Below are 16,394 nucleotides of genomic sequence, written 5' to 3' on the forward strand. Positions count from 1 at the left end.
GGTGAGCTATCTCCCTGTGCCACCTGGGTGTGGAACTCTGTGCCAGAGAGTGGTCAGGGTATTTTTTTCTTAAAGGATATTCCAAAAATACTTTTGCAATGGCACAAGTAAATGAGTAGTTAAATTAATTTTAAAGATAATTTTTAAATATTAAATTATAGCAAAGGCACAGCATGTTTACAACAGACTCATGGAGGTGAAGAAAAATACAATGCTTAGTATAGGTTGGAGAGGAGGGTTAATAAGAAAATGTCAGATACTGATCTAAGAATAGGAAGTTTTAGTTTGATATACTAACTCTAGTTATCAATACACATTATTACATATAATTATAAACCTTGTTCAAAAGTTTTAAAATTTCTACAATTTTAATTGGATAAGTTTTTATATCTGCGGCAAAAGGTGTCACTCTTCTATCTGAACGTGCAATGAAGTGATTAGATCAGACCAAATAGGGAGTTTTTCATCTCAAAATTTACTCTCTGTACCGAGAACACTTAAAATCCTGCCTTCTAGCTATTCAGTAGTTAGGCAAATGTCAAAATAAGACTTTTATTATTTATGACCGCATGATTGAACATAAAAGATGTTAAGCTGATTAAAATACTCCAGGCATGATGAAATTCTATGTATGTCTATCACATGTGTCATTTAAAACAGATTCACAGGAGCAGAGGCAAACCCAATGCTTAGCAGAGGTTGTAGGGGAGGATTTGTAAGGAGAGGACAGATGCTGACCAAAGAACAGAAAGTTGTTCTTTGACAGAATAGATCCCTGTGATTGTTAAACACCATTATGGCCACAGATAAATGCTATTGAATTGTCATAAACAAAAAAATGAAATAAAGATGACAACACGGGAAATGCGCTTTGCTGCTGTTGTAAAATATTCGCATAGTTTCAAACTGGAAACTTAACACCATGGCAATCAAAGCTTTTGCTTTGGCAAGCATCCAGGCTTGTAGTGAAGCATCTGAGTGTGTGTTTTACACAAATGTGGAAAGAGGGGACTGAGGACCTCAGAACAAAAGCCAGATGGCAGCAGATGCAGGGCCTTTTCTCAAAGGATACAGTAAGAAAGACACAGTGACCGAAACCTAGTTCAGACAAGTGAGCCGGTCTGGAGAGGTAACATCTTGTCATTGCCTGGGTGACTTCAGACTATGATAGAGGGTGCAGAAGGTGAAGTAATGGTTGTAGAAAACCAGGGCCAGCAACCCATGTAAGCCAGGGAGGTAGTGAAAGGCTGAGATTATATAAAGAAACCATGATAAGTTCAGAGACATGGAGGTGATTAAGAAATAAAAGGGAGGCTGCTTGTGCTTGTTCTGTTATATTTATAGAAATTGAAGGTTGAATAAAAGTCAACATTAGCAAATACTTACAGTAAAAGGAAATCTAACCGAAGGTATAATTTGTAACAACATTTTTATCAGAGAAGCAGGAATGCACATGCACACACACACACACATGCACACACACACACACACATACACACACACACACAGGAGTAGGAAAAGGAAAAGAGAAAGCTAAATAGTAGAAGACAGAGACAAAGAGAGACAGGGAGAGAAAGACACATGAAATGAGCCAGAGACAGGGAAGGGGAAGGGAGCTAGGGTATGGGGCAGAGACAGAGAAATGGGATTGAGTATATCAATCTTTTGGGTTCCACAATTAAATGTGTAATTGATTGACTTATAAGAGCATCAGTAATAATAAGAATAGCTCCAGCTAACATTTTATTTAAGAGGAAATGAGACATGAAGAAATTAAATAACTTTGCTAAAGGCTTAGCATAAATGTGGTCTACTGGGACTTATAAGCACCTAGGACTTCGGATGCCCTGAGCTTGAAGTCTGTGCTGCCAGGCTAGGTGTGGTTAACCCTTTTGTACATAAGGAGGTGACTTGGTGACTTCATTTAAACCCGTACTTTCCCACAGATTGGCTTCAGGTCCTCCCCTGGGCTTTCTGGCCTGTTGTCTGCAGACCACTGGAGTCCGGCCACCCTGAGTCTCTAACAGTTGCTGCTTGGTACACATTGCTTCTGTTGAGTCAGTCAGAGTTGTGGCGGTCTATTTTATATTGTGTTACTAAATTATCAAGCCACTTTCTGTAGTTCCACTTATGACACTATATGTTCAGTATCAGAAGGTGAACCCAGGGAGAGAGACACTGTTAGGTTTGGAGGGGGTAGGCAGGGAATTGATTTTCTATGATTCAAGTAATAGAGAAAAGTGTCACTGTGTCCAGGAGGAAGAGTTTATTGCAGTAGAAATAGGTGGCCAAAGATTATAAAATTATTGGGGTTGCTGATAGAAAGTATTTTAAAAAGCAATCACAACATTGTTTTTAGTGATTTTTCTCAATTTGTTTACTCTAAATAATCTCAAAGCTATTATAAACTATCTTGGTTTCTCCAGACATTTACAGCTGAATTCCTTCTCCCCTGTTTATTTCCTATATGTCAGAAACTATGTTATAGAGATAGCTCCAGTATTTAAAGAAAATACTGAAATAAATGTCAGAAAACAAAATAAAAAATTGTAAAGGTTGTGGCTGGGATTGTCTCAATAACCCTTAACTTCCATGCTGTGAGTTAAGGTCCTCATGGTTGCTGTGTGTTGTGTCTTAGAATGTAAAGGGAGTGACAAAGACTTTAGGATCCCAATCAACATTGTTTTATAACAAAGTTTAGAGTGATTTTATTAGATAAAAGTTTTGCTAGTGTTGGACTTGCAGTGACTGCTGACATTTAAGTTGATGTGACTGCTGGTGTTGGAGTTGAGGTGACTGCCAGTGTTGGGATTGAAATAACTGCTGAAGTTGGACTTGAGGTGTGGCTCTTGGACTTGAGGTGACTTCCGGTGTGGCCCTTGGTCCATTTTAGTTGTTGCCAGGACCCTGCCATATACTGGCTCCAACTTCTCTTGAAGTCTCCAAATCAACTCTCTGACTTCCCATTCCCTCGTTTTGCCCCATCCACACAAGGGAAAAACAAGCTGAAAATGTTAATGACAAATCATTGAGTATTTTCTTGAGACAGGGTCTTGCTATTTAGTCTGGTTGGCCTGATACTATGTAGCTCAAGGTGGTCTAGAACTCATGGATATCTTGCGACATCTAAGTCCCACATGTTGTGGTACAGCTCATATATAGTCAGCCTTACATATCCTTGAAGTCTTGCTTTGTACTTAACTTATTGTAATCTTTCACCTACTGCCTCCCCAGTGCTGGGATTATTAAAGATATGTACCACTAAAGCCAGGTAAAAAGGTTTTACTGTACTCAGTTATATTAAGGATGCTAGTAGCCCAAAATTGTGTTGACATCACATTAATCTCATTTTCATAAAATTGTAATTAAAAGTATTAGCACAATCATCATTTATATACTTATTTTTATGAGATGAAGTTTGGAAAAAAATTCTCTTAGTTTCAGGTCTCAGTTTAGGTCCTCCATGTAGAAGGACCAGCCATCTCAATTAACCTGGACCCCAAGATGTCTCAGATACTGGAACACCAACCAGGCAGCATACCCCGGCTGATACGAGGCCCCTAACACATATACAGCAGAGGACTTCTGGGCCTGGGTTTAGTCAGAGAAGATGCACCTAACCCTCAAGAGACTTGAGGTCCCAGGGAGTTTAGATGTCTGCTGGAGTGGACTTGGGGGCTGGGGACATCCCTATGGAGACAGGGGTGTGGGGAGGACATATGGGATGTGGAACAGTCAGAGAGTGGGCCAGGAGGGGAATAAATCTGGAGTTTAAAATAAATAAATAAAAACTTAAAATTCTATGTTAATTTATAATTATTTTACTTGTCCCTTCACCAGGGCTTGGGGAAGGACCATATATGCTGGCAAGTTATGGGCAAAGTGGCCTTGTTCTTGGAGCCAACGTGACCAGTAGAAGCATTTTCTCTTTGCCAAGAAGCAGTGATCGTGGTAATTTATTTTTTATTTTTATGATCACTCCAGGCCTTTTCAAAGAGAAGACATCCTGTAAGTATAATTGAAAATGCAAATTTAGTTTTTCAACTTACAATTTTTCATTAACCATTCCCCAAGTATTAATTGGAGATTTCATATTCTATGACATTTTCTAAGTCCCCCTAAGGAATATAAAACAAACTCTCGGCATGCAAAATGGCTATTTTACATAGAAAATAATCCCCATATCTATTGGCATTGTTATATTATAACTGCAGATGTTTGATGGAGTCTTTTTGGTGTTAAGTAACTCACTGATAAAATGTTTATGGTATTAACCACAGAACTTAATTTGAAAATATTTAAAAGACTGTTCATTCTTAACATTTAAAGGATTTTAATAGACAGTTAAAGTAAATTCGAAGGATTTGATTTGGTGTCAAATAAGTATGGCTCATACATGTCAGAGTGTAGACAGTAATGACAGTATTTTGTCCGTTGTCCTGGTCTCAGTGTCCTTATTTCCTTAAACTGGCCTTCACTTACTGGTTTGCATGGCAAATTATATCCCACGCTTATAGCTGCCAGGCACCTGTTCTTACTGGTGGGTGTGCCCCCTTCTGGTCTGTGATGGCAGGCTACATTTTCAATGAAGTCTACCTGGAACCATACACAGCTTCTTCTACAAGCACAAGAAATTAATGAATATGATAATATGCTCTTTTGAGTCCTGGAAAATGAACCCTCTAAGTTCTGGAAATCTGAAGGTTTAGTTTATATTAGTTGCAGCTGATTTTCTTTGTGTGAAAGATCATTTGATTTTATTTCGCATCTTTGGTGTCTCAGTCATGGTATCTGCCAGCTTAAAGGACAAAGTAAGCTTCCTCAGTAACATTGCATTGGATAGATTCCTTGAATTTATGATTATGATTATGATTCATAGGAACTACTGTTCTTAAAAGATGCAAATAGTTTTTCTTTCAAAAATCAACACAATATTTAATGAAATGATTTATAGCATGAATCTTATAGATATACAGCACAATTTCAAACCAAATTAGCAAAATACAACCATACATATCCAATGCTTTATAAAGTCTGATTTCCCATTAGCCATTTTTGTCATCTTTTGAGAAATATACAGGACTGTTGAGTATATAACATTTTCTAAATGTAGCAAAATCATTTATGAGAATCATTTTTTTCTAAAGATACCACTGATGTAAAGAAGAGTTGGTTATACCCTTAAATTAGTACGTTTTCCTGTTTTCCCATTCTTTTTTGTCATGCAGTTTAGTGGTCGATAGATTTTATATGTGACACATAAATATACATATTTATTATTTTTTCCCTTTGCCAAGGGCACAGTGGGTAAATTAAAAACCAGAACTTGCCAGAGATTTTGCAAGGGTTTTGCAAGGGTTCATTGTTAGCCACTTCATTTAAAGTGTTGTATTTTCTTTTTTCTCTTTGAAAACTTTCAACTCATGTCCAATGTGGCATTAATTTTGCATGGCAAGATGTTTGGCTGTTTTCAACCTTGTGAATGTATATTGTAAGGCCCTTGCCTGTGTTTTGCTTTCCTCTGAGGTCCTAAGTCATTAAGATCCTGTTTTACAGCATTGGCACTTGTTTCCTTGGAATCTGCTGAAAGGCCGAACTACTTTCTCTATGTCCATGACAATGACACTTTTAGCTTGCTACTATGGCGGTCAAACTCAGAATTTCGTCAGAGGGCAACGTTTTTCCACCACCAAGGCCTCTGGATTCCTGGTTACAGTGCATTCGAATTATACAGCAAGAAAGGCTACTTCATTGTTTTTATGGGTTCTACTGTCAAAGCATCAAAATACGATGATTCAGAAGAATTCAAGCAGTCAAGTAGCTTCAGCATAGAAGGTGTGTTTCCTGAGAGCTCCAAAGAGGAGCACAAATTCGTGTGCTGTGCAGACTATGTCAGATGCTAACGTTAAGTATCTGAGTCTATGTGCAGGCCATGCAAGATGCTAACGTTAAGTATCTGAGTCTATGTGCAGGGTATGTGATATGCTAATAGTAGGTATCTGAGCCATATGACCCTAACCTTTCTACTCTTCAGGATACTCATCAGCTAAACAGAAGAAATAATGCTGATTTTTATCTTCTATTCTAAATGCATAGATATAAATGGCTTAGAATAACTCTCATAACTTTATTTCTCTGCATATTACTAATAGTACTTATTGGGTTTTTACATCAGAACCTGGCCAGTCACTCACATCTCATGAAATAGTCTAATATTTTTATCTACATTATTTTCTTTCGTATTAAGAACTTATGTTAATCTGATTCTTAGACTCAAAGAAAACATATATATCTCTGACTTCTGAATCCAAGAGTGACTGGATTTATTGACCTCTGGGAAGGTTCTTTAGTTTAGGAGAAGCTCGATCTCATTTCTAAGAAAGAGCCCTCGTGGTCTACCATGGAGGAGACCTGCACGGCAGAAAGCAATCCTCTCTTTGTACAGAAGTCCTGCTCTGTTTCTAATACGTAGCAGCTTGATCTCTCTCTGAAGTCTCCCAAACAGTTCTCCATTTTAATTGATCTCCTGAAGAAGATCAATCTTGCTAATTGTTTGCCTTCTCTATGGGTGCATGGACTTCTGAAGAGCTTTCTAATGGGTGGATTTCAGAAACCCCAAATTGTACTTTAGAAGTAGTCCATAGCGTAAATCCCTGGATTCAAAGGTTTTTAAGTCTGGCAGGAGTTTTGTATAAATGCAACTGATAGTGTTGATAGCCCTAGCAAGGGCCTCAAAGCAGGCCCAAAGGAGACCCGATGGTTTCAGCACTTGTTTTGTCCAATGAGGCAGAAGGAGGCAGGACAAGGAGCTGTATCACTTTTCTATAGGTGATGGGAATCCACAGAGGCTTGGGATTCACAGTGAGCTAGTGTCCTTACCCACAGCCCCCCCTGCTCAGGATAACAGGTCAGAGTAGGTAGTGTCTTGTCTTTACATACTCCAAAAGCCCTTCAGCAGCAGGAAGGGCACTCTTGGCTCCACTGACATCTCTAAGTATAGACTTTTCAGGATAGTCTGGCTTAGGGAGGCAGAGCCAGGTTAGTCTCAACAGATTCCCTTTGCATTTGCATAGGACATTCTATGCCTATGGCATTCTGCAGTGTAAGAAGCCCAAGTGGGACCCTAAAAGTTGGACATAGCCAAGGTCATCTGGGGGCATTTCTTCTTCCTCTAGACTCTTGAGTAAAAAAACAAAAGTGACACTTCTGTATAACATTCTGTAGAGTGCTCTGATTATGCTAATTGGTTTATGTAAAGTTGGACTCAATAAGCTTCCATTTCCCCTTTAATCCAGATGTCTTTTCTAATAGAGTCAGGTCTAGCAATCCCACTCATGGTAAAGTGAAGGATGGTCAGTGGCATCAGTGAGATACTACTGATCATTAGAGGCTTCATCCTCTGGGAGACTCCAGTGGTCTCTTCAGCTCTGAAAGCCAGTCCTCTTTCACAGTCCATGGAGCAGGAACTCCAGCTGAGCTCTGCATACACAAGCAATCTTTCTGAAACAGCTCATTTCCTTGTCAAACTTTAGAATTAAAAATCTTCATGGGAGAAGATTCAAGATACAGGCTTAAATGATCTGTTATGTACAGGTAAATCTGAGCTGTTCCCGAAAGCCTTCTCCATGATGTGGGAAAGAAAATATATTGCCAGAGTTTGTAGGAGAAAAGTCTTTAAGTAAAAGATCTAGAATTACAGACATTTATCTTTCAATCACTCTGATTTATACGTTTGTATTCAAGCAATACTCAATATGTATGAGACAGTGTGCTAAGTTTTGTTGTGCAAGGATAAAACAGAATAAAATAATGTTGTTAAAAGTATAGTTCTCAACTACTGAGATGGGAACACCAGTGAAAGTGTCACTAAATGTAAGAGACAGGAAAGCATTAACATTTTTGGTGGCTAGATATGCATTTAGTCATTCAACATGAGCACCAGATCTTCTGGTCCCCAGAAAATTGTAACACTTTTACTGGACAGCCTCATCGATTATAGAACGCTACAATGAAAGAGGAGTCAAACATCACACAAGTTCATATCAGAAGTTATTAGTTTTCAAAATATGTGGCTCATGTGCATAACCCAAACTCCCTCTTATTGTCTCAGAAATCCAGGCAGTGGTACCTTATAGGAGGATGTGTGAGTGGAGATATGAACCTTGTGCTACTCCGTGTTTTAAAACATGCAGTGATCCAGAAGCCCTAGCCTGTACATTTCTTCCACCGTAAGTAATCATCAGCTCATAAGCCCCCAAATTCCAGTAGCAACAGATTCTGTCATTGGTGATTTTGTTCTTGGTTAAAAAGTGGAAAAACGAGTTGTTCCACATGCTAACCCATGGGTTGATTTAATTTTTACCTCAAATAGATATTGAAGATCTAGATTATATGTGAGTAATTCTGCTTGCTGCTAAGTCATATCATGAAAAGAAAAGACAAATGCCTTACCTCATGTGGCCTACAGATGGGCTGAAGCAGAAAACAACTAAAAGTGTACATGTAGACATGTTATGTTGTTAGGTAGTGCTGTGTGTTATAGAGAAATAAGGGAAGGAGAAGTGGAGGAGAAGGAGGAAGAGATGACACACACACACACACACACACACAGAGAGAGAGAGAGAGAGAGAGAGAGAGAGAGAGAGAGAGAGAGTCTGGTAGTAGGGAATAAGGGACACCTGGAAGTTGTGATCTTCTCATATATCTGAAGGAAGCCAGACAACTGGTCCTGTAGATATTTGAAGAAGAAACTTTTGATCCAAGAAATATGCAAAGGTCCTGTGTTAGGGACATATTTGGTGTATTTAAAGCTCAGAGAAGCTGTTTAAGTAAAGTGAGATGTGAATAGACATGGAAGAAGTGGGAGCTGAGACCAGGGAACCATTGTGGCTGGCAAGTCTGTTGTGAGGACTTGGCCATTTACTGTGAGAAAGATGACATGACATACTTTATTCAAGGAAACGGCAAGATAAATCATGTGCCCCATGGTTGCTGAACTGAAATAGACTGTTGGTGGTAGAACAAGGCAGAATTTACCAGTTACGAAGCTCAGAAGGGATTTGGCTGATCTGGGAGTCTTCTGAGGTCATGTGATTAGATTTTGGAGATGTTTCAAACTTAGAGTGTGATGACAGAGTTAGAATGAATGACAGAAGAGTGGACTTGAGTTCTCCAGAGTTACCTCAGCCTTGAGGGTTTGGAGCTGGATGAACTTGCCTCTTTGACAGTATTCCTTGTAAAGTGCAGTTCTTACCCCAAAGTGGTAAGAGATACTTTCTTCTCCATCCAAATGTGAGCATCCAAGCCTTCAGAGTGTGGATTCCAGTTTCCCCAAATACCATGTTCCAATGTGGAAAGGGTTTCCATGGTGTTTTTACACCAAAGAATGAAAGGTATATATAAAGGCATTTTCAAATACACTAGTGGGAGTTTGAGGTCGGTAGATTACAGCAATGTGGGAAATATTTGCTGTGGGCTTTGGGTGCATCTGAGCTTTTGGGTCAGTGGAAGCTAGTATGATCTGTTATGCTAGCACGTCCCCAAAGATGTTATTTGATTCGGAAGATTGTTAGGTCAGATGAGCAATTGTGAGCAATGGTTGGATGTTGACAGAGACTAAAGATAACTCAAGAGATCTTGGCTCCAGATCTGCTACCTTCCAGACCCCATCCATCTGGCACTGCTAACCTGCCATTTCCCAGCCTTGCAGAACTTTTAACACATGGGAGCTTCAGTTCACAAAGGTGAAAACTGGACAATTATCAGAAAATTCAAGTCATTAACTCCACGGAAGGCTGTATTGACCTTTGATGAGATTAGGAAAAGATGTTTACTTATGAGGATATTAAGCTTAAGACTGAGAATCCTTCATAGTGTTTGGTATTCTGGATGTGATTAAGAGGCAGGATGGAAGCAGGAAGTAGAAGCAGCTTTCATAATCAAGGATTTTGCTGTGAAGAAGGAACAGGAAATGAACTCATAGTAGGGAGGGATGTATTAAAGTCATTTTATATTAAAGACCTAGGAGCCTTTTCTCAAAAATAATTATTACTATCTTAGTATTGTGAAATGCCCTCAGCATGTGAATAATTGAGAGATGGGCTCCCTTAGGAGAGCTCAGTCTTTCAAAAAGAGACCATCAGTCAAAAGGATGTTCAGGTGCTTTCCCCATGGCTGTGCAATGGCTAATAGCATTACTCCCCTTTGTAGGCCAGCTGAGACTCAGAGGTCACTAAGCTCTAGCTAAGTCTCATGGTCTGAGGGCAAAGAGTTAGACTACCTATGCCCTGTGTACCCAGTGCTGGGAGTGTAGAGGAAGGAGAGGAAATTCTACTTGCTTTTCTTGACATGTGCATGTTCATGTGTGCATATGTGTCTGTGTGTGCATGTAATTGTTTACTACTTTTTGGACTTATTCACAATCACAAATATATCTCATCATGAACCTTCTGGTAGATCTATGAAGGTGAGGGTGCTGTATGGCCACAAGGTAACAACAATCCCTGGGGAGCTGGGAGGAAGTAAGCTCGTATTAATTATTGTTATTATTATTACTATTATACTTGTTATTACACTTATTAGCAGTGTCTGAGGTAACTAACACTGATTCCACAATGCCTCTAATATATTGTCTTTAAGATCTCCCCTTTATAGGGAGGATTGGGGATTGCCTTGAAGATGTTGAAAGAAATTTATACCTGTCAAGATCTTTCTTATTTCTGTTCATCCTTTCTTTCTCTCTTCTCCTTTATGCTGAAGTGTGTAGGCTGACTCCTAACTGTGCCCATGGAACAAGGGGACTCATGCACTACGCTGGGCTTCAGTGTGATCCTGCATCCCCCGCCCATTCTTTCAAGTGCCCAAATGAACCATCAATCATTCTTGTTGCTGATTATTTGAGTCTCTGTTACCAAGCAACTGCTAAAAACCACGGTGCTCCATGAAACCAGGAGCTGTTTGTGAGAAAATATGTCAAGCAGTGTATTGTGGAGCACTTATGTAAAATTTTATTATCTGTCTTTTATAATAACTTTTTCATACAGAGGGATTCTATTCATTGGAAGTTGGACATAATATTAGCTGCATGACAAAGCAAACAGAATCCTGCCATGTGTGACTATAAAGTTACAGATAAGGAACAAAATAATGGCTTTTGGGAAATGGTTTAAGAGAATAGGTATGAACTGTGTCCTTTAAAAAGAAACTGCAAAAATAATTGATACACACACACACACACACACACACACACATATATATAAGGATTACTTCTATAATCCACGGTCTTTAGCTTGTCAACTCTCTTCTAACTTTAATTTCTCTCTGCTGCCTGATAAAGTTTCAAATATGATTATATTATTGGTTAAAATTTTATTACTCAAGTCCATTGTATGAAACAAGCAGTCAATCACGTAGAAACCAACTATTCATATTTTAAAAGAATCATTTGTAGACATGGTATCTAAGACTTTGCTAACCATCCCTCATTAAACCTCTTCAGTGGGAGGAAGCATTTGCTTCACAAACACTGCCCTCTGCTGCTGCTGACTGTCATGTCAAGCTCGAGTTTATCCTGAATAGGAAGGCTGAGCATCTTTGTCCAAATAATTAGCAGATGAGGCAATATGAAGGCTTATGAAAAAAAATCAAAAATACTATTCCAGTCTGAGAGTGTATTATTTGAGAGGCAGATAATCAGCCTTTGCCTACAAGGTCCTCATTAATTCTCTGTGGCATGTTAGAATCTAATAACTAGACTTGACTGCACAGAAGATTACATTTTTTTCCCAATAAGGATATGTTGGACACCAGCTTCAACCGGATGGCAGGGAAATAGGACACTAGCCATATTTTGGCTTTCTTCCTAGAGAATACTGGCCTACATGCTGACTTCCAGATTGTGTACACGGTCCTCAAGTCAATGGGACCTTGAAACTTTTGAGACTTACTTTACTTCTTTGAGTCCTTTTTTAAACATATATTTTAAAGAACCATTTATTATACTTTATGTATGTGAGCACACTGTATGTATGTGAGACACTGTCACTGTCTTCAAACACACCAGAAGAGGGCATCAGATCCCATTACAGATGGTTGTGAGCCACCATGTGGTTGCTGGGAATTGACCTCAGGACCTTTGGAAGCAGCCAGTGCTCTTAGCCACTGAGCCGTCTCTCCAGCCCCTTCTCTGAGTCTTTCTTTCTCTCCCAGCTCACAACTACAAACACATCCACCCAAATCACTGCAATGAAGTTTGGTACAAACTCTAAAGCTCCTGAGAATTTCTGCCTCCACCGTTCTTGCTCCCTGCTTCTATGAAAAGAACCTACCTCATCTATATACCACTATACCACTCCTTTTACATTGAGATCTCAAGTCTCTTTTCAGGGATCTTAGGACTGAACAATAGGCAGGGAAAGCCGGTGCTGATGTTTTGTTCTACAGACCTCTTCAGGGCAATAACAATCAAATATCATAGTGATCCACTCGAAAATCTAGTACATAAGAAATGAATGTGTGGGCTGAATAGATGGCTCTATTAGTAAGAGCACTTGTTCTCAGAGAAGACTCAAGTTATGTTCCCCCGTATTCACAACAGGCATCTCACAATTGCCTCTAACTTCATCTTCAGGGAATTTGACACCCTCTTCTGGATTCTGAGAACATCTACATACACATGGCACACACACACACACACACACACACACAGAGAGAGAGAGAGAGAGAGAGGGAGAGAGAGAGAAAGAGAGAGAGACAGAGAGAGAGACAGAGAGAGACAGACAGACAGACACACACACACACAAATTTAAAATTAAAGAAGTAAAAATAATAATACACTATATCTAATAACCCCAGCCAGCCAACCAAACAACTAAACAAAAGAAATAAAACATAAAACCTTCACAGATTGTTTCTCTACGTTCCTACCCATTTCTAAGAACACAAGTTTAGTGTGTCCCAGGCATAAGCATGTACTTTGAACATTCTGTGGTCAAGTTCTACCTCCATAACCTTTGCCATAGTGATCTTTTGTATGAGCAGTTTTATAAATTTTGTAACTATCTTGCAATAGTGGCAAACAGAGTTCTTCCAAGTACCTGAGAATGAAGGATGAAGGCGAAGAACATTTAGGCATATCAAATCTCAGCTACAAATATTTAATGTAGATTTTCTGTTTACACAGAAACATTTCATTTATCTTTCCATTTAAAGGGTTGAAGGATGCTTGCCACACTGCCCCAAGCATATGATCCTCGATGAGGTGACTCTGAAATGTGTTTATCCAGAAGACTGTAAGTATGGACCTTGCTTGATTTATGGTTAAAAATAAAAAGCATGGGTAAATGTTCCCTGAGGCAAATGGTTGCAATTAGAAGTTTGAGACTTAGAATAATAGCTCATTTCAATCTCCCTTCTGTGGAGCTAAAACAAACAAACAAACAAAAACACCAACAACCAACTAACCAAATAAACCAAAAATGTCCCAATTGTTTTCTAAAACATTTATATCTTACTTCTCACATCCCTATATTATGTTTTCTTTCCTAAAACATCTTCCCAGAAAGTGAAGAGATGTATTTAAATTAGGTGGGTCTTCTTTTTTGGAAATACAGATCAATGCAGGGCATCTCTATTTATTTGCAGGCATACCACTGTTTCCAACAGAACCAGCATTAATGCCACCAGGTAAGCTCTCATATCCAGGGATTTGGATAGTGCAACAATTTATCCTAGCTGCTAGTACATGAATTACCAATATCATAAAACTCCCAGAAGCCCCAGAAGTGGCTTTTGTTTTTTTAAGCTCTCTCTCTCTCTCTCTCTCTCTCTCTCTCTCTCTCTCTCTCTCTCTCTCTCTCTCTCTCTCTCTGGGTGTATGTGTCTCTGTGTGTGTTCTGTAGTTGTTCCACCTCTTTATGCATTTCAGTTAGTATATACTACTAAGATTTCTTCAAAATCCACAGTAATAAAGTTAAGGAGTTGACTTTCAGGAGATCTGTCTGTCTGTCTGTCTATATCTATCTATCTATCTATCTATCTATCTATCTATCTATCTATCTATCTATCCATCCATCTATCTATCTGTCTGTCTCTATCTCAATATCTCTATATTATCTCTATATCTCTATCTATCTGTCTGTCTCTCTGTCTGTCTGTCTATCTATCTATCTCTATCTCAATATCTCTATATCATCTCTGTCTATCTATCTATCTATCTATCTATCTATCTATCTATCTATATCTCTATATCTATTTGTCTATCATCTATCTATCTATCTATCTATCTATCTATCTATCTATCTATCTATCTATCATCCATCTAATCTATCTATCCACACACATATGAATGATCTAAGTTCTCTCTGGATCTTTCACTGATATTCTGGATTTTCCAGGCTTCTGGGGAAGTATTTGGGGCTCCTACCCTCACTTACCCCTCTAACTATAAACCTTTCTCTAGGAAATGATTTCATAAATCCACTCGTAGAGTCTTGCTAAGCTTAGTATATACTCCTAGGGTTATGATTTATAAAAGTTTAGTTTCAGGTACTTAGATTTGGTAAACCTCAGTTTGAATACTGTGTTTTGTTCTTTCCTGGCTCTTGGGTGGGGTGTGAATATTATATAGGTTATAGCTTTGATCTTAATATAAACAACAGTTGTCAAGTATCATAAAACATAACCTTCCATGAATGTAGCTTCTAAATAACCATGGGTCAAAAGTAATAGGAAAAATATTCTTATGGGCTGATGACATAAAATATTTCTCATATCATTCCATAGAATACATGATAAATTATTTATATAGTTTTTATATTATACAAGGCATACATCATTTAACAGGTGGGATGATTTTAAGTATAAAGAAAGAAACAAAGGTTATATGCAAAATCACATTATCTGATATTAGGGACTTGAGCATCCACAGATTACAGTGTATGTGGTAGTCTTGAACTGACAAATTAAGAACACTTAAGGATGACTATATTATAATGTACTATATAGGAACAATGCACAGGAGGCCATACTGATTATTTTGGAGGTAAAGCCTCAAAAAGTTATCAGTTGTCAAGAGGTGTAAGTTAGAAGTAAAAATATGTTGTAGCTTGAAAGATTAGCACATATGAAGGTTTGGAAGTAAGAGAAAACAGTAGTGTGGAAGCTATTTCAGTCAAGAACATGTAAATTTGGATATTCAGAATTGAGCCAAGATATTGGAGGGAAGAGATGATCTGAGATTAAAGGTCTGTACTAAAAGCAATTGGGTTTTCTTTTCTGAAGGAAATTGCTGAAGGGTTCTAAGTTCTCTGTGATATTTCTCAGATTAGAGACTCATAATAATCACCAACATCACCATCCTTATGAGCTAACATTTATTGCAAGTTTATTATATGATAGTCACTGGGGTAAATGCTCAACATGCACTTAATGCTTGTGGAGATGAGGAATTGATCTATCATTGTAAATATTTATGTTAGGAAGGGCCAGAAATCCTGTTTTTACCAAACCTATGAATGAATAAGTATATGGAATAAGACTGTATATTCTGTCATCAAGGACATAGACAGATAATTCTAAATACTCATGTTTACTTTGACATCTCAACATACACCTTAAATGTACAACCTACTTAACCATAACAATTTACATGTATAATATATATATATATTATATATATAATTATATATATATAATCCTTCATAAATGTGATCAGAAAGAAAGCAATATCTCTCTATCTATCTATCTCTCTATCTCTCTATCTATCTATCTATCTCATCTATCTCTCTATCTATCTCATCTATCTATCTATCTATCTATCTATCTACCTATCTATCTATCTATCTATCTATCTATCTATCTATCTATCTATGGCGTCCATTAAGTAATAAATCCCATCAAGCTTATAGATTGTTAAGATTAATATTAAAAAAATCAATTGTCTTTCTCCTTATAAGCAATGTAATATTTGAAAAGAAATGAGGAAATAACATTAACAGTCACATCAAAAAATAAAAAAATAGGCTGGGAGTGGTGGTTCATGCATTTAATCCTAGCACCCAGGAGCCAGAGGCAGGTAGCACTCTGTAAATTCAAGGACAAACTGGTTTACATACTAAGTTACAGGCCCGCCAGTGCTACACAGTGATACATGGGCTAAAGCAACATTAATGAACAACATGAAATACTTGAAAATACATTTAACAAAATAGCCATGGTCGGAAATATGATTACAACGAAATCTGCAAAACATTAATAAAGGAGTTATGTAGAAGAACACAAATGGAAAGACATCATGCATTCACAGAACAGAAGTGTTTACATTGTTGTAGTAGCAACATTCTTAAAATTTGTCTATTTGACAAAAAAATTGACAAAGTGACTCTAAAGCATAGAAT

General features: G+C 38.0%; 1 protein-coding gene across 4 annotated transcripts in view; it reads left to right on the top strand.

Moving 5' to 3' along the window:
- Positions 1 to 16,394, top strand: part of Otogl (otogelin like) — a 165,566-nt gene that overhangs the window by 107,945 nt on the left and 41,227 nt on the right. For 2 of the 4 annotated variants that reach the window (XM_052165466.1, XM_052165469.1), the window contains 5 exons: positions 3,841 to 4,008; positions 5,557 to 5,835; positions 8,111 to 8,228; positions 13,210 to 13,289; positions 13,642 to 13,712. In XM_052165466.1, the coding sequence (XP_052021426.1) occupies positions 3,841 to 4,008; positions 5,557 to 5,835; positions 8,111 to 8,228; positions 13,210 to 13,289; positions 13,642 to 13,712 (716 nt within the window). The remainder of the gene's footprint in view (positions 1 to 3,840; positions 4,009 to 5,556; positions 5,836 to 8,110; positions 8,229 to 13,209; positions 13,290 to 13,641; positions 13,713 to 16,394) is intronic. The other 2 variants (XM_052165467.1, XM_052165468.1) reach the window with 1 other exon arrangement.

This window comes from Apodemus sylvaticus, chromosome 20, assembly GCF_947179515.1.
Source record: "Apodemus sylvaticus chromosome 20, mApoSyl1.1, whole genome shotgun sequence".
In the NCBI taxonomy this organism is placed as follows: domain Eukaryota; kingdom Metazoa; phylum Chordata; class Mammalia; order Rodentia; family Muridae; genus Apodemus; species Apodemus sylvaticus.